General features: G+C 42.3%; 1 protein-coding gene across 1 annotated transcript in view; it reads left to right on the forward strand.

The window, feature by feature from the left end:
* The window catches only part of NOTCH2 (notch receptor 2), a 131,068-nt gene that overhangs the window by 71,797 nt on the left and 39,777 nt on the right, over positions 1–19,494 (forward strand). The window contains exons 8-14 of the mRNA XM_077823724.1: positions 337–525; positions 1,744–1,857; positions 4,322–4,435; positions 9,795–10,028; positions 11,257–11,367; positions 15,052–15,244; positions 19,152–19,297. Coding sequence (XP_077679850.1) covers positions 337–525; positions 1,744–1,857; positions 4,322–4,435; positions 9,795–10,028; positions 11,257–11,367; positions 15,052–15,244; positions 19,152–19,297 — 1,101 coding nt within the window. The remainder of the gene's footprint in view (positions 1–336; positions 526–1,743; positions 1,858–4,321; positions 4,436–9,794; positions 10,029–11,256; positions 11,368–15,051; positions 15,245–19,151; positions 19,298–19,494) is intronic.

Genomic DNA, 19,494 nt, shown 5'->3' on the forward strand with positions numbered 1-19,494 from the left:
GAGGCTTGAGTGCCCTAATCCCCGGTTGGGTGCCTCTGTCAATGCCATCTTCAGCTCCATGGGAGTGAGGAGAGGAGCAGTGGTACAGACCAGAATGCTCTTCTTGACCTGTTGATAAGGCTGGGAAATCTCTTCCTATCTGAAAACAGGATGCCATTGAATCTTTCCTCAGGTGCAGAAAAGGCAGCAGGCACCTCACAGTAGAAAGAAGAGTCCTTTCTGCCCTACGCTTCTTGTCAGGAGGCAATGGCACGAGAAGGGCCTGACTGGAGATGGTGCTGAGGCTGTCATGACCAGAAAAGTAGATTCTGATATATAAATATATGTCTATTGCAGCAAACAGCAACCCATGTGAGCATGCCGGGAAATGTGTGAATACAGAAGGCTCCTTCCACTGTGAATGTCTGAAGGGGTACACAGGGCCTCGCTGTGAACTGGACATTAATGAATGTCTTTCCGAACCATGTCAGAATGATGCCACTTGCCTGGATAAAATTGGAGGGTTCACATGTCTGTGCATGCCAGGTAAGGGGACACTTTCCAAGCTGGGATGGGGCTTCTAGCAAAGATAGAAAAGCTCAGAAGTGTGAGGAAGAGGAGGGTTGTCCACTGTGCCAGAGTGTAATGGGAGTGCCCAAGATCTGTGCTGAATGAAGTCACTGGAGATCATTTGCTCTGGGCAGATGGTTGTGAAGTCTTGCTGGTGTGTGAGGGGAGGAGAAAGCAGGGTGGTGTGAAGCAGAAAGAGAAACTAGTCTGTAATTTGTTAGTGAGCAAGGCCTAGCTTGTTAAATTAAATACAAGCACACAAATTGGTTACTTCTTAACCTTCTTTGTATCTTAACTTTTGGTTTTGGATAATTTCCCGGGCTTTGTCAAGTCTAGGTTTTCAATGTTGCAAGTGATGCAGTTCCCAGTAGATTGGGAAGCTATTCTATAGACTGATAGATATCAGTATTAAAAATATTTTCTGACATGTTTGAAATCTTTACTCTATAGCGTTTACCACATCAAGTACACCAATGCTCTGTCCAACCTATTAACTTCCCTTTAGTAGTGACCAATGCCCAGTGCTTCAGGGAAAAGGGAAAAAACCAGTATGCCCTTGGCCAATTGTGCAGTGATATGCAAATACAGAAAAACCATTCCTTCATGACTCCACTAGGTAATGAGCTGACACGCTGAAACATAAAGTGAATTTAACCAGACTTAGTAAGTCTTACTCAGTAAGTCTAGTAACAAATGAAGGCGTTGCTCCACTCTTTCCAAAATCCACATACAGTATTTTGACCCTGCCCTCCCGTGGGAGTGAATTTCAGAGTGACTACCTGCTGAGTTAAAGTTTTATTTTGTTTTGTAAATTATCTCCTTTTATTGTCAGTGACTCTGTTGATGGGCACCAGTGTATTTGGTCACCTCCCAAATCATTAAAAACATAATTGTCTCTGTCTCTTTTCAGCATGCAGAAGAAAATGGTACATTTTAATTCAGATTTCTGTCTTTAATGTGATATTGGGAGATCATGCATGCAGCTCTGAAAATGTAATGTTCAAGTTGAAAACTCCACTGTAACTCTTGTATTTATGCCTTTAAAGTATGGTCTCTTTACATCAAAAATGACAATACAAACTGGAATCTCTACTTCAGTTAAATCTAGTTTTGATTTTCAGTCCTGGAATAAGGTGTAGCCAACATCCCAGCACTTTCTAAAGCCTTTCTGCCATTCCTTGTTATCCTTTCCAGGGTTTAAAGGTGTGCACTGTGAACTGGAGATTAACGAATGCCAGAGTAATCCCTGTGTGAACAATGGAGAATGTCTGGATAAAGTCAATCGCTTCCAGTGTGTCTGCCCACCTGGTAAGGGTTCCTCTCCTGCACCACCTCTACTTCTGCTTACAAAGGGCACAACAGACTGTTGGAATGGAGCGAATGCAAATCTGCTCAGGATGTGCCTTCCCTGCAGAGTGCTCATGCCCAAGTTAGAATTCCTTTAAAGGAGAACAGAAATGATTAGCTGTAATACTTGCTAAATAAATTTCATATGCAACTACCCTGATGCAACATTAACACTGTGCATTTAACTGGACAAATGTTAAGAGTGAACATGTAGCTTTACACAGCAGCTACAGCCATGACTTCACTTGTTAAGAATGTCATGGTGAATTACAGACCAAAGTCTGTAGAGATTATATTTTAAATCTATTTTAATTTGAACCAGTTTTCATCCTCCACATAATTTTTTTTTGGCTTCCTCAAGGTTTTAGGTGAGAGCCTTTGCTCAGCAACACAACTTGGATAAGTCGCTAGCACAGTACAGGGAGTCAGAATTCTCTGCAGAAAGGGGCTGCTGCTCATCTAAGGGACCAGCACCAGGTTCAAGGTCACCAGGTTAAGGTCCAATGTCTTGTAAGCCAACCGGGGGAGAATTAAATGCTTTTTTTCCTGGGCCAGCCCAGGGAAATCTCCACTTTCCTTCAGTCCCTTCCCCCCAGAAGTAGTCCCTTGAGTCCTCTCTTCCCTTCTCCTGGTGCCACTGCATCACCATAACTGACACAATCTACTACCTTGTTGATAGGCGTTATCAATAACAAAGTGTTGTAAGGCATGGGGACATCTTGTCCTGTGCTGTACAGTGCATCCCATACTGCTGTGTTAGCCTTAGCTGTAATTGTGGCTAAGGGGATGCGTTAGAAATAGATGAATTATTTCTTCATGTGGAGTTCCTCACTTTGACTGCCCGAAGTCTCCTCCATTTGTTGTTTTGTTGATGGCATCCTCTGTTTCCCAAGCATACCACTGTGGAGGGTCCTCCCTTTGCTTTGTTCTTGTTGTTCCATGCCAGCCCTATTCTGACATGTCTGCACTGCAAATGAAGATGTATTGCTTTACTCATGAAAGCTTATGCTCAAATGAATTTGTTAGTCAGGTGCCACAGGTACTCCTTTTCTTTTTGCTTTGCAAGTTACAGTATTACTAAAGTACAGATATGCAAGCTCATGTTTGCTTTAATCTAGCTAGGGTGGATAACAATAGCAGTGAAGATGTGGAGGCATTGCCTGTGGCATAGGCCAGCAACCTAAGTAGGTACCCAGAGTCTCAGGTGAGCTGAAACTGGGCCAGCTAACCTGTGCCAACACGTCCTCATTGCCATTGTTACCTGTGCCAGTCAGATGAACACTATAAGCATACCTTCACTTGCAGTGTGACATATCCTGAGTATCACAAAGATTGTTCCTGTCCTTTTGACTTGGAGGATAGAAGTTACCTCTTGGCAGGGTGTTTTGCTGGACCAGGAACCAGTTAATCCAGGGAGGGGTGCGGGCTAATGATGAAACACAGTTTGGATCTACCAAACTATATGTGAGCAGTTTTAAAGATTTGCTAAGAATTAATCCTGAGCAATACATCTGCCAAAGTCTGCCTACTCTTTGATGCAACTGACGCTGTGCTCAGAGATTTAATGGGGAGAAAAGTGGTGGTACTCTCTAAAGCTCCACTCAAGTCCAAGCTTGTTCGTTTCAAAGTGAGATGTTTCAGAGATCATATTTAGGCATTGAAGGATTTGATTTTTGTCAGTAAATGTAGGTAAATGTTGATTTCACAGCAAAAGTATTTCCATTGACGATAATCAAAATTCACAGATAAGCAGCATTTTCTTATATTTCCTGAAAACTTCTTCTTTTATTTAAGAATATTTACTTTGTATATTTTGACGTGATGTTGACAATGTTTTAATGTTAATAAAGCTTTACCTTTTTGACTCTCAAAATGTCTACTTTCATTAAATAATTATTGTCTGACCCCTCCATAATTTCCTGCAACTTTGAAAATTTAAATTGATAAAAATAGAAAAAATGCTTAAAAATGAACATCAATACTAACTGTTGACATTATTTAAAAAATTGAATTCTTCTAAGCCTAATCATAATGATTGTCCTCCTTACTTTGAGGTAAGTAGCTAACAATATGACATTGAAAGTATCATTAGGATTCAGAGTTAACAACTCATTACGGTTAATGAGAAGAGTTCACACTTCTCCAGAATCAATTTCAGGCTGTCTGCAGACTCTGGCAGGTGGTCAGTATCCATTTCTTTGTTAACATTCAACACTCTTCTTCTTAACCATAAAATCTAAAGATCTAACAAATGAGAGCTTAAATTATGGAGCCAAAATGGCAGTCACAAGGAGAAAAACTGTCTGGTTGAAAAGCTGCAAATTGGCCAGTTCTTCAGGTGGGCCTGTTTGAGGAGCAGGAAGGGACAGGGGATGGATTCTACTCTGAATAGCTTCAGGATTCTCACTTTCCTCTTGCCTTTCAGGTTTCACTGGAGCTGTGTGCCAGATCGACATTGATGATTGCTCCAGCACACCTTGTCTAAATGGAGCCAAGTGCATTGATTATCCAAATGGCTACGAATGCCAGTGTGCCACAGGTTAGCCTTGTCACATCTTCTCACATTCAGCGCAGTGGCTAGAGCCCCTTGAATAGAAACTAGAATGTGCAGCCTATGTAGTGAGCAGAGATGGGCAGTGAAGCATTAGGTCTGTGCTGTCTCTGAAGGTCTTTTTTCCAGGAATCTTTGCTGCCTACCTCTCTGCAGCAGAGGGCAGCACTGAGTGTCTCTTAGGGACAGAAGTCCCCTGGTTTGTAACACCAAAGGATTCACAGTTGCCTGGAAGGAAGTCTAGCTTCCCTTTTCAGTGTCATCACTTTTTCCATATGAAGAGTCCCTATTTATTGGTGTTTTTCCATTCGGGGATTCCCCAGCATGGAATGCTTTCTTTGGGACTTCAGGATGGGCCCAACTGAAAACTGCCTGAGACCAAGAAAGATGGGTAGAGCAATGCTACACTGTATTGCTTCCTGCTTGTCTGCTTCCAAACTACTTAATATAACTGTGAGGAATGGGCTATGAGCGTACATGGTGCCTTAAAAGTTGAACACCCAGGAAATGTGGTACACAGTTAGTAGCCACCTGCCAAAAAGTCTGATTTAAGTGGTTTGCCCAGGGTCACATAGGAACTCCATGGCAGAGCCAAGGATAAAACCATCTTCTTCTGGGTGACATTCAGCTCATAGGTTGCATTTGCAACCTCAAATGTGACAGTTCCTAACTTAAGTACATGACTTTCCAGCCTAAACGTTTTTAACATAGCTTTTTAATGGGCCTGATATAGCTATAAAAATTACAAGACGTCAGTTCAAACAGAAGGTTGCAGGTGCCTTAGAGCTGTCTAAGACCAGCCTTAACTCTTCAGCTCTGAGCAGAAACTGCTGGGTGAGGCTTCATTTAGGACTGGGTCAATTAGACTCTTATTCTGGACTGATCTTGGCCACTTATTTCCAAAGGTGTTGAACAAGTTTCCTACCCCTGTTCCTCAGTTTCCCACTTTGTAACATCTGATGCTATAAACCCACATCACCGGGGCTCTTGAGGCTCTAGAAACTGTGGTACAAGGAAAGAGGCCCCTGCAGCTGCCACTGTCTCAGACAGGCACTCTTAGTCTGGATGGATTCATTTTGGCTTATTATCAGTGAATCCATCCCAAGTGTCAAATTCTATTTAAAAAGCGGCTAAGGTAAGATAAGTTGTTTAGCAGCAATAACGTACTCTGCTCTGTACAGAATCCACAGAGACAGACTTGCCCCGAGACATCCTAAAAGTACCAGAGAACTGAACCCCTAACTTTAGATCAGACTTAAATAAAACATTCCTTCCTTTTTTTTGGTCCTCATTTTATGTTGGGCAAGTCCTCTTCCCCAAAGAAGGGAAGTGGCAAAGGGTGCCAGGAATAGTCTAATAATGCTACACAGGGAATGAGTAGACACTAAGCTGTTTGGGACAGGAGCCTTGCCTTCCATTATGTTTTTACAGCACCTAACACGTTGGCTCTACTAGAAACAACAGAATTTACCAAAATGGCATTTGGCTTTATCGGGACAGGTTCACAACAGTTTTGGAAGAGGAAGACTATGCAAGAAACAGCAGAACAGTCCTAAAATAGTGGAACAAATTATCAAGAGTTGTGTAAATTTACAATCACATGAAGTCCTTATTATCAAGACTAGCTGTTATTCTAAAAGACTTTCTCTAGTTCAACTACAAGTTATTGGACTTGACATAGGAATTGCTAGGTGAAATTGCATGGCTTGTTACATAGGAGTTCAGGGCAAATGATCATGAAAAGTCGTTCTGGCCTTAAAATCTATGAATCCAACACAAGCCAATGGCTGACTGGGAAGCATCACTCTTTATTCAGAAATGGCTCTGCAACATACGATATGACAAGATATCACACTGCAGACTATGCCATAGTTTTACTCCAGATTTTGTTCAGACATCAGTATCTCAAAAGAAGACCGAATTGCTATAGAACAACCGCTAGAAATGGGAGCTCTAGAGCTTGTGGTTCCTGGTAAAGAAAAAATCAGTTTTCTCTGTTTAATGAGTTTGAAAGAATATGCAGGAGGATGTGTTTTGATACTGTTCCTCTAAAATGAACCTGGCACGCACAGACCACGTCATCCCAGTTACAGAATGATGTATCAGGTTCCTGAGACTAGACTGTATCTCTGCCTCCATAAATCTCTCTTATTCCATCTTTTGACCGTGTTAAGCATTTCTATGAAAATTCTGGAAGTAGCATTTATTTTGTGTGTAATTCCAGGGATTAAGAAACCCTCTTCGAGACTCTTGTCAGAACATTGTGAATGGGTATGGTAGCAACTTGTAAACTGTGTGTCTCTACGATGGCTTGCAGTTTTAAAGCAACGTGATACCTCTTAATAGCTAATTCCACAGGGAATGCAATAGATGCAAGAGGGAAAGTTTCAGAAATATCAGAATGCAATGGCTCTAGGCCAGAGAAGAGGCGTTGTTACCACATGAATTCTCTTTTGAATACTGATTGTGACAGAATAAATGTCACTAGGAAAACAAAAATTCCAAACCTTTTCTGGACTTGCAAGCAGCTGTGGAAAGTCTGTGCCTAACTCAAGATAGGGCGTGGTCCAGCTGATTTTCACTCAGTGTGAAGGGGAGCCTTAGTTATTAATCTTTAGCAAAGGCTGCTGGGAGGGGAAAGAGGGGTTTGCAGCCATATATAATACAGGGCTACCTGACTCGAGGGGTGCCAGGAGGAGCGGCAATACGAGAAGGGTGGGCTGCTCAAGGAGTGCCAGGAAAAGGCAACACCAGATCAGAGTGCTAACTAGATTGAGGACATGCAGGACCTTGAAAAGCAGGTGCTGATTTTGGGCACACAGGCTGGGGCCTGTTTCACTAGAGAGACTTTGGATTTCCCAGAAAAGGAAAAAAGACATGGGGTACAATGAACATGGGCAGTTTTGAGGAAATGAGACTGAAAGCAACTGTGAATGGCCATGCAGTTGAAATACTAGCGTGTCTGTTTAAAGAACTGCTACGTCCCTGGCTTCCTCTTTCCCTCCATTTCTGTGATGGAGACACTGAGAGCAAGTGTCTTGCATGGCATCATTCATTATAGATAGAAAAAAAGATTTTGTACCAGGACTCCTCTATTCTGCTCCATGTGAAGGATCATCCCCGACTATGTTCTCCAGGGCTTTGTCTGCTGTAATTCCAAATGTCTCAAATTATAGGGCACCCATATTATAATAGTGCATTAACAGGGCCTGAAAAATGTACCTGGCAATTCCTAGACCTAGGACTAAATCGTTCTAAGCCAGGGTGAAAAATGCTTGTCCTGCCTCCTTCAGTTTAAAGGAATGAATCAGTGGGGTATGACACTTTATAGTAATTAAATTTAATAGCTGTAGTATTGTAATAATATTTTCAGTCAGCTTTCTAATTAATAAATTTAAATATGGAGAACTCTCTACTGCGCAGAGGCACAGGAGGTGCATGTCTGCAGCCTTTAGCAGACAGCAGTGTATCACCTTACAGTTGGCTCATGGTTGGAGCGTTTAAAGGTTCTTGCCAGCCATGAGGACTAAAAGATTTCTGAGCTAAAACTTACCTTTTCTGCAGACCTCCAGGAAAGCTTCAGTGAAAAAGTCAATTTTTTCAAGGCCTGTGCATTAATTTCTTGTATTGACAAGAGTTAAGTCCTCTGGGCTGCTGGATAGTGGAAATATCTAGTATTATTACTCGTAGTCTAGTAAGAGAAGGGATTGAATCATAGAATCATAGAATCATAGAATATCAGGGTTGGAAGGGACCCCTGAAGGTCATCTAGTCCAACCCCCTGCTCGAAGCAGGACCAATTCCCAGTTAAATCATCCCAGCCAGGGCTTTGTCAAGCCTGACCTTAAAAACTTCCAAGGAAGGAGATTCCACCACCTCCCTAGGCAACGCATTCCAGTGTTTCACCACCCTCTTAGTGAAAAAGTTTTTCCTAATATCTAATCTAAACCTCCCCCACTGCAACTTGAGGCCATTACTCCTCGTTCTGTCATCTGCTACCATTGAGAACAGTCTAGAGCCATCCTCTTTGGAACCCCCTTTCAGGTAGTTGAAAGCAGCTATCAAATCCCCCCTCATTCTTCTCTTCTGCAGGCTAAACAATCCCAGCTCCCTCAGCCTCTCCTCATAAGTCATGTGTTCCAGACCCCTAATCATTTTTGTTGCCCTTCGCTGGACTCTCTCCAATTTATCCACATCCTTCTTGTAGTGATTGTCTTCAGTTTGTTTCATATGGATGTCAATAAACAGTTCTGATAGTAATTTGAATATTTTCCTCCATAATTGCTCAGATTTGAATGCATTCTAGGTATCAGTCTCTGTTGCAAAGATTATCTATGCAGCTTTTTCTGTGGCACACTGTGCTTTGTGCACCATACAGGGTCTGTTGGCTTCTCTGGGGTTGGGAGATGGGTTACAGGTTAGGTGCCCAAACAGTTCTGTATATTCTGAATACAATTTTGCTAATTTGTTATGATGAACACTGTCAAGGTTCCTTCCCCACTCTGAACTGTAGGGTACAGATGTGGGGACCTGCATGAAAGACCCCCTAAGCTTATTCATACCAGCTTAGGTTAAACGCTGCCACCACCAAAGTGTTACACAAAGAGCAGGGGAAGTGCCCACTTGGAAACGTCTCCCCCCCCCCTCCCCAAATATCCCCCCAAGCACTATATCCCCTTTCCTGGGGAAGGCTTGATAAAAATCCTCACCAATATGCATAGGTAAACACAGACCCAAACCCCTGGATCTTAAGAACAATGAAAAGTAATCAGGTTCTTAAAAGAAGAATTTTAATTAAAGAAAAAGTAAAAGAATTACCTCTGTAAAATCAGGATGGTAAATACCTTACAGGGTAATCAGATTCAAAACATAGAGAGTCCCTCTAGGCAAAACCTTAAGTTACAAGATGATACAAAAACAGGAATATACATTCCATTCAGCACAACTTATTTTATCAGCCATTTAAACAAAACAGAATCTAACACATATCTAACTAGATTGCTTACTGACTTTTTACAGGAGTTCTGACCTGCATTCCTGCTCTGGTCCCGGCAAATGCATCACACAGACCGAGAGAACCCTTCGTCACCCCCCTTCCCCTGCGCAGCTTTGAAAGTATCTTGTCTCCTCATTGGTCATTTTGGTCAGGTGCCTGCGAGGTTATCTTAGCTTCTTAACCCTTTACAGGTGAAAGGGGTTTTTCCTCTGGCCAGGAGGTATTAAAGGTGTTTACCCTTCCGTTATGTTTATGACAAACACTGTGTTATTGTGTTTGATATTCAGTGCAGAGGACATCATATAATATATCTCTAAGCATCTTAATCACTGCTCTTCATTTTTCTCTTAGGTTTTACTGGCACTTTGTGTGAAGAGAATATCAACAACTGTGACCCTGACCCTTGCCACCATGGTGAATGCCAGGATGGAATTGATTCGTACACTTGTGTCTGCAATTCTGGGTACATGGGTGCCATATGCAGTGAGCAGGTAGATGAATGCCAGAGTAACCCCTGCCTCAATGAAGGACGCTGCATTGACTTGGTGAATGGCTATCAGTGCAACTGTCTCCTGGGCACTTCAGGTACATAAAGCATAAGATGGCAGGGCAGATAAAACTCAAGACTTTAAAAAAAGTCACACTCTTATCAGAAATGATCATTTTTTATCTTCATGTAGCTAGTCATTTACTTCCCTTTTTATAATCTTAAATTTCTAAAGTGGGTCTTTTGTACTTTAGTTAGATAATTGTTAGCAGGAAGTATCAGTGTAAAATATGAAATACTAAGAAATTTCACACTTAAAATGCTCATCTGTGCTGCAAAGTGCAAGTCCAGGGCCTCATTAGCATCCTTACAGTGAGAAGACAAACATAAAATTGATAAACAAATAGCTCATGCTGTGTTTGCAACCAGCACCACTGTCTAATGGATTGAACATCTGTGAGTCAAGGATGCTACAAGGCTTTGACCCATCCTTTTTAATCTAAGTATTAGTAAGGGCATTCTGTTTGGGAAAATTGCTATAGGGAAAAAAATAAAATATTGAGAATTAAAGGGCCCTGATCCTGCAAACACTTAGGCAGTAATATAATGTCACTCTCACAAATGATCCTATTGAAGTCAATGGGACTACATTGCTAAAATTCTTTTCTTTTTTTTAATTACAGACTTTAATGGCATGAAATCTGCCACTTTGAAACAACTTTTATTTCAGTGTTAAGAGTTTAGCCTTTCATACATTAACAAACTGGAATGTACACCATAACACATCCAAGATATTGCAGCATCAGACTTGATGCTGTTGAAAGCTTTACTTGCACATTTAGTTAGAGCTACACTTTTCTCTCCACTGTTCTTGCTACAGTTTTTGCTGTAACAATACAAGTAGTGTTTGTTGTACTCTGTATACTTAACTTGGGCAGTATTCTCTCTTACAACTAATTCACTTCTTCTCCATCCTCAGAATTGAGGCAGTCCCTCTCAGACTGTACACAGGTAAAACAGCAAAAATATTTTTCTTGTGTCCAAAATGGCTGATTCTTATGCTGGAAGGCTGCTGATTAGATACAAGGAAACAAATTCTCCTGTTACTCATTGACTCTATTCACCTTAATGGAGTTTCACCACACTAATAGATGAGGACTCAGAGCACCACGTGCTGATATCTAATCATATGCATCCCCTTGTCATGCCTAAGCAATTTGACTACTGCAATTTGAATTTGGCTGTTTTCAGGAAACTTATAGCATTGTTGTTTGTATGTTAGGGTCGGTCTGGTTTTCACTTGAATTTCATCACATTTATTTGCAGGAGTGAACTGTGAGAATAACTTGGATGACTGTGCAAGTAACCCCTGCATTTATGGAGTCTGTATCGATGGCATTAATCGCTACGATTGTGTCTGCAAGCCTGGAGTTACAGGTAAAATGTACTTTCATTTAACTAAAAGAAAAGAGTACTTGTGGCACCTTAGAGACTAACCAATTTATTTGAGCATAAGCTTTTGTGACACTTCAAGTGAGCTGTAGCTCACGAAAGCTTATGCTCAAATAAATTGGTTAGTCTCTAAGGTGCCACAAGTACTCCTTTTCTTTTTGCGAATACAGACTAACACGGCTGTTACTCTGAAACCTTTCATTTAACTGATATTTGTCCTCAGTTTTGCCTTGAAGATAATCATCTCTCCCCTAGGAGGATGGTCTCTTCCTTCTAAGGCAGGGGTTCCCAAACTTGGTTCATGGCTTGTTCAGGGTAAGCCCCTGGCGGGCCACGAGACACTTTGTTTACCTGAAAACGGTAGCTGAAGTGGTGGCCTGGCCTGCACTGCTTTCCGCAGCTCCCATTGGCCAGGAACAGCGAACTGCAGCCACTGAGAGCTGCAAGCGGCCATACTGTAGATGCTCAGGTAAACAAAGCGTCTCGTGGCGCACCAGGGGCTTACCCTGAACAAGCCGCGAACCAAGTTTGGGAACACCTGTTCTAAGAGAAATTCTTTGTTCATTGATAGCAAATGGCCTATTTGATGTCTCAAGAAATAATTAATATTCTTAATGAGTCTCAGTATCTCTTAATTTCAGCGCACATTCTGCCCATTGGCTAAAGAAATGTCCTAGCTTGGTGCCATGAATTGTAATTCTTTTGAGGTTATTTAGTCCAATTCACATGACTCAGCTTCATAAGAAATAATGATCCAAAGTCCCAGTCAGTGGGTTTACTTACAGTTTCTTTATTGGAACAATAAAGTTGTACATCATAGCAAGGGGTCTCTGTTTGAACAGAACTTGGAAAATTGGGCCAACTTGTATACAAATTAAATGTTTCCCTTTCCTTCTGCAAATATGAAACATTCCGTTAGTTTTATAATGTGCACAGCTACTATCCAGCTAGTATTGGTACAAAAGTCCCCATCAGCCAGCCTACTTGGATGGAGTTTATTTCATGGTTTAAATTGTTCTGTTTGTATTAAAATCATTTGTATCCTGCAAATGTGCTAATTGAAAGAAATATTTTTGGCCCATTGTTTTAGTGATCTGAACTAAACATCACAGCAGACCAGCCCCAATGCTCCTAATATTTTATGCAATGTTGTAGCTGGGTTAGTCCCATGATATTAGAGAGGCAAGGTGGGTAAGGTAATATATTTTATTGGACTAGCTTCTGCTGGTGAGAGATAAGCCTTTGAGCTTACACAGAGCTCTTCTTCAGGTCCTATGGTCTTTGTCTAAAAGGTCAATACATGCTTTGCCTGCTGTGAGCCAGACTGCATAATGGATTCATAAAATTAATGCACATGAGGGAACATGCTGAATGTCCTGTTAAAACAATCCCTTCAGCTAATATGTCACTATTTTTACTGAAAGATTCTAATCAGAACTAATCCAAAATCTCTTCTCAGAAATAGCCCCAAAAAGATATTACTAATTTTATGCATTTCTATTGACAAATCTTCTTTAACTTCCACCTGAAGGAAGGAAATTCACTTAAAAAAAAATATGGAGGCATAACTAAGCCCAAAGGGAATGAGGTATCATAGAATCTCAGGGTTGGAAGGGACCTCAGGAGGTCATCTAGTCCAGCCCCCTGCTCAAAGCAGGAAAAATCCCCAACTAAATCATCCCAGCCAGGGCTTTGTCAAGCCTGAGTTTAAAAACCTTTAAGGAAGGAGAATCCACCACCTCCCTAGGTAGTCCATTCCAGTGCTTCACCACCCTCCTAGTGAAAAAGTTTTTCCTGATATCCAACCTAGACCTCCCCCACTGCAACTTGAGACCATTACTCCTTGTTCTGTTATCTGGTACCACTGAGAACAGTCTAGATCCATCCTCTTTGGAACCCCCTTTCAGGTAGTTGAAAGCAGCTATCAAATCCCCCCTCGTTCTTCTCTTCTGCAGACTAAACAATTCCAGTTCCCTCAGCCTCTCCTCATAAGTCATGTGTTCCAGTCCCCTAATCATTTTTGTTGCCTTCCGCTGGATGCGTTCCAATTTTTCCACATCCTTCTTGTAGTGTGGGGCCCAAAACTGGACACAGTACTCCAGATGAGGCCTCACCAATGTCGAACAGAGGGGAACGATCACATCCCTCGATCTGCTGGCAATGCCCCTATTTATACATCGCAACAAGGGCACACTGTTGACTCATATCCAGCTTCGCGTCCACTGTAACCCCAGGTCCTTTTCTGCAGAACTGCTGCCTAGCCATTCGATCCCTAGTCTGTAGCTGTGCATGGGATTCTTCCATCCTAAGTGCAGGGCTCTGCACTTGTCCTTGTTGAACCTCATCAGATTTCTTTTGGCCCAATCCTCTAATTTGTCTAGGTCCCTCTGTATCTTATCCCTACTCTCCAGTGTATCTACCTCTCCTCCCAGTTTAGTGTCATTTGCAAACTTGCTGAGGATGCAATCCACGCCATCCTCCAGTTCATTAATGAAAAAAACGGCCCCAGGACCGACCCTTGGGGCACTCCCCTTGATACCGGCTGCCAACTAGACATGCAGCCATTGATCACTACCCATTGAGCCCAACAATCTAGCCAGCTTTCTCTCCACCTTATAGTCCATTCATCCAGCCCATATTTCTTGTTCCTGACCACTCTTGCCTTTGGACCTACTCTAGCTTTGGGTGCCATGTTAGCCGCCCATTGACCTTCCTGCTGTTGTGCTGTTAAAATACTTCAGCACACTTGTGAATCAGAATATTCCAGTATTCAGGACCTGCAGTTTCCTTCAGGTCAAGGGCACGAGCTGGAGTGTGAAATAGATGATTCACTTTTTAAGGCCTGGAACGTTGGGTTTTTTTAAACTTATTGTAGTGCCCAATCTATGCCAGTCACTTTGCAGACTCACAGGAAGGAACAGACCCTTGAGGAACTTGCAGTCTAAGCATAGATGGCAAGTAGGCAGGGGTTAGGGAAAATAAGAAGCAGTATACTCTTTTATTTAATATACACAAGATCTAGATGCACTGCAGGCATTATGGCAGGAATGGGTGGGGATTCAAGAAATACTGAAATGTGGAAACGGTAACTGCCTATCTGATAAACCCAGGAAGGTTGCACCAGCCATAGTACAAGTATCAGGGGGTAGCCGTGTTAGTCTGTATCCACAAAAACAACGAACAGTCCAGTGGCACCTTAAAGACTAGCAGATTTATTTAACAAATAAATCTGTTAGTCTTTAAGGTGCCACTGGACTGTTTGTTGTTTTTGTGGATACAGACTAACACGGCTGTTAGTAATCTGTTAGTAACGAATAAATCTGTTAGTCTTTAAGATGCCACCAGGCAAAGTACAATTACGTAATTTTCAATCCTCCTAAAGAATGTATATAATTTTGTTCCTGTGGCAATTCTGTTGTAGCTCTTTAACTGTTCCAGAAGGCTTATGAGATGTAGATGCTCTGCTCCTGATACCAACACCCCTATCTTTCAAAAATGTTGAATGCTTTAAACTCCCATAGTCTTAAACCTGAGTCAAAGCTGTCGTACCTTGCCGTATGTTGACTTTGTATTGATGATGAGTCACTGAATCTTGACAAATGTTTCTGTGTGTATGCATGGTAAAGTTGTGTGTGAGAAATACTCGTTAACAAGTAATATTCTTTTCAGGTCCAAGGTGTAATATTGATATTGATGAATGCATCTCCAGTCCCTGTCATAATGGTGGAACATGTGTAAATGAAATGAATGGATTTCGGTGTCTGTGTCCTGAAGGCTTCCATCAACCCAGCTGTCACTCACAAGCTGATGAATGTCTTAGTGACCCTTGTGTACATGGAAACTGCACAAATGATGTCAGTGGGTGAGTTCTAGCATCGTGTTTAGTGCTTTGAGATCCTCGTGTACAAAATGCTATATACATGCGAAGTATTCAGTAGGTTTGGGCTTTTTGACTATAAAATCTTTATTTTTAAGACCAGTTTCTAAACACTTCTCTCCAATGTTTTTTATGGAAAAATCTGCCTCAGGCCTTGACCACTGTTGAGTGATAAGAGCAGGAGGGCACTGACACATATGGAGTGTTTCTGTGCTTGAAAGTAGTTGGTTTTGATGGGATTTCTTCCTTGCATCTGGAGTGCCATATGCTAAATGTGTCATTTGCAATGAAGAAAATTGACCTTTTTGTTCCTGCTTGGTTCTCTTATTGGTTGGTTGCCCATTGGGCTTATTGTTAATGAGCAGTCCCAGCTTCTCTAAACACCTTTGAATGACAGTTTTTCAATAAATACCCTAAATATCGTCTGCTGTGAAGATTCTGGTTCTCCCCAGTTTATTTCTTAATTAGACAACTGTCCAAACTTGTTTATATTGCAGCTTATCATGGCCACATCACAGTCACCAGGGGCTAGCTGCAGCTCATCCCAGGTAGTTTTCTGTGCTATTCTAACACAGAGCCTCTGGCTGGTCATACAGTCTTGCCCCTGCCATTCTTTATAGATTCTTATGCCATGCTTATCATCATAGTATCTGAGCACCTTCTAGTAGTACATTAAGTGCTGTGCCTCATATGTGCTTTGTTCTCTCATCTCTCCCCCGGAGAAAAATTGCGTGTGCAGTGCAGTGCTTAGTTTTGGTAGGGTTTTTATTGTACATGTGGCTGTGTGTTTATATTAGAGAATACAGGTGAAGTGTGACTCACCCTTGGAGTGGTCTGGGATGGTCCTTAGTTCCTGCGGGATTTCTTTCCAAACTCTTAGACTGGCCCTTGAGAAAGTTCTGCCTGGCACACAGACAAACTTTACCTCAATTGTAAAGTGTTTTGTTGTGCCTGAGGAGTAAAGTTGTTGACCCCGGTTTTCATCCTGGATCTTTAGGTCGTCTTTTCGATATTCTGGTTCTGAGCCCTTGTGCACCTTTAAGATAAAGATGAGAACTGGATATTCTAGGGGAAGTCAGCATAGAAAGCAGAGGACAGATTTAGTGGTCTTGCGGTATCCCGTATTGTTGAGAGGCACTGCAGTGTTCTGTACTAGCTGGAGTTTCATAGGGGCTGAGAGCTTTATGCCCAGATATGTCACATTGTTGCAGTCCAGCCAAGGGGTGGTAAAAGCATGTACAATAGGGGCGAGGTCATCATCTGCCAAGATGGGGCAGAGTCTCCTAGCCAACCAGAGATGGTGACACAAAGCATTACTTGCATATGCTGCTAGGTAAGAGCCTAGGGTCCGGGAAGAACATAAGAGCCCTCCTAAACAGACTGAATCAAATAATTGTGAACCTTCAATCAGAGGAGACTGCATTGTGGCTGAAAGCTCTTCAGAATGCTTTTCTCTGCTCCTAACATCACCTCTGTCTTGCTTGGGTTCAGTTTCAGCCAGCTGTTCTTCATCCATGAGCTGATCTCATCCAAGCACTGGGCCATCTTGGTGGTACTGGTGTATGGTGAAGGATAAATAGAACTGTGTTGTCGGCATATTACTGGCACAAGAATCTATGTCCTCTTTATCTGTTCAGATGGCTCCGTATAGGTGTTAAATAAGACTAGAGAGTGAATTGATCCTTTTGGAACTTCTGTAGATGCAGCAGTGCAGTTTCCTGTTACTGTTTATGTCCCTACCGGATGGATTTAAACCATTTTAGAGTGCTCCCCTGGACCCATCATGTCTCTTAGGCAGAACTGCGGTATCTCATGGCTGGCCATGGGGAATGCTGCAGAGAGACCCAGGAGGCTGAGATTGGATGTCTGCCCTCTATCCACTGACAGCAGGAGTTCATCCAGCAGTGCCACTGAAGCAATTTCAGACCCATATCCTGCCCCGAATCCAGATTGTGCCAGGTCTGGAATATTAGCTTCGGTTAGATGGCCTGTGGCTAGCGACGCTACGAGCTTGCTCAGGAGTGGGAGATTGATACTAGACAGTGCCCAGCTAGAACCAATGTGTCCAGGGCAGGTTTCTTCAGTACTGGTCACACTATTGCATGCTTAAAGGAGGAAAGGAAGATTCCTTCTCTGACTGAGTCATTGGGTATTTTGGTCAGGAGTGGCACCATGAGTCTCTTTCATAAGCCTGGGGTGGGTTCAAGCTCCTTCAGGGTTTCCAGTCTTCCTTAAGGAGTGAATCTGCTTCACTCCCAGAATGCAGGCAGGCTGTTGTTGGTTGGGTACAGGTGGAGAGGGCCCATGTTGTTTGAGAAGCTGTTTATAGTAAGATGAGGCCCTGAAACATAAGCCCTTGTATCAGAGGCCCAGTATAAGGTCTAAAGCCTGAGCTAAAGTAATGGTCAAGACTTCGCTAACATAAAGCAAAGTTAAGCTGTGAGCCAGAGGCAGGCCCTGCTCACAGAAACTGGCAAGGAAAGGGCTGATGCTGCAAGAAGATACCTAAAAGGTACTGGACACTAGATATCAGAACACTCCAATACTTTCACATTCCACATATATAACAAGGAACAAGCTGACCCATCCTAAAGACAGGGGCAAAAGGGTTATATGATGGATAGAGTTGTTTTGTTCGAAACAACATGTACAAGGTGAGAGGCAGCACCTTGCTACGTAGAGGGGTTGTACCTTGTTAAGTAGAGGGGTTGCACCTCAATATGTCAGGAGTGATGTGTAACTTGTTTGTACATCCCTGGGGCAGTGTCTTTGTCCGGCCTAGGGGGCAATGGAGTGTCCATTGTCAGGGAGCACATATGTACTAGCAGAACTGTAGACATCTGATCCGGGGAGCTAAAGACTGTGTTTTGTTTAACAATAAACTTGGCTGGGTGCCTTCGTACCTTATCGGAGTCTGTGGTCATTGGGGGTTCTCTCGGGGTCTGCTGTGTCAGCTATCTGCGCAGAGCTGGGGCAGCACACAGAGGGAACACATGCACATAGCTGACTGTTATCCACATTGGACAGAGCAGAGCACCACACCAGTGGCATCTGACAACACCATTCAAATGTGAGTGATCTTTGTAGCACAGCAGGATGATGGTTCTTTGCAGCACTTAGTTCTGGGCTCTGGTGCAGGCTGTAAGCACTCAGAATTGATTAACCTGTTTACCACCCTGGATAGCTCCTTAGGGCAGCTACTATGGAAGCTCATAGGAAGATTCTCTTGATCTGTAATGCAGCCTCAGCCTAGGCTTAAAGAAATTCTTTCTCTCAACCTTAATTTTCTGCCATCATCTCTTGAGTTTCTGCCCCTCTTCATTTGGCACAGGATGCCAGAAAACCAAGGAGATCTGTGTGGGTGATGTGAGGGGAGGGGCATTGTGTCAGTGGTTGAGGCTAGAGTAGAAAGATAATGATTCACCAGATCCTTGATTCCTTGTCCTGTGAATGGAGTGCTGCTGTCCTTTATTAAGCTTTGGAATTTGATGGAGTGGATTGCCACTTCTCTTGGCTGCTTTCATGTGGAATCGCTTCACTTCATCAGCTCTCTCTATTTGGATTTGAAAGCCATCTTTCTTCCTTGCTTGTACCTTGTCATTTCTTTAGCTTCTACTAAACATTTTGAGATGGCTTGCCAAGAAAAGCGTGATGTGGAAAAAAGCTGTATTTTATTAAGATAACTAATACTGGGCATGTAGCTTTAAAGATTTGGTTGGTTTTAATATTAAGGAAATTGTATCACTGGTGTGACTAAGGTAAAAATGATTCATGAATCTTTCTAACGAAAAATCATCTCCATGTCCCTCCCCTTTCAGGTTATCTACCTGCCTAGTCTTGTGGATAGAACAGCTGCTTCAGAATAGTACTGAAACATGCTATTTTCTTTCAGATACATATGTCTCTGTGACATTGGTTGGGTTGGAACAGACTGTGAAGTAGAAGAGAACGCATGTCTGTCAAACCCATGCCAGAATGGAGGAATTTGTGACAGTCTGGTGAATGGATACAGATGTACCTGCAGGAAAGGATTCAAAGGTGAACTTGAAGGATGACTTTTTGAGCTCTGTTGTCTTCCATTTTATTGCATCTTAGTGCAACAATCTTCTTACTAAACTAAATGAAACATGAGGGATAATCTCAATACCATCCTCTGAAATTTAAAATTCGAGTGATATTTGAATTGAAAACAATCTGATAATATAGGCATGATACAATTATAGATGTAATTCCTG

Source organism: Eretmochelys imbricata, chromosome 8 (assembly GCF_965152235.1).
Source record: "Eretmochelys imbricata isolate rEreImb1 chromosome 8, rEreImb1.hap1, whole genome shotgun sequence".
Classification (NCBI taxonomy): Eukaryota; Metazoa; Chordata; order Testudines; family Cheloniidae; genus Eretmochelys; species Eretmochelys imbricata.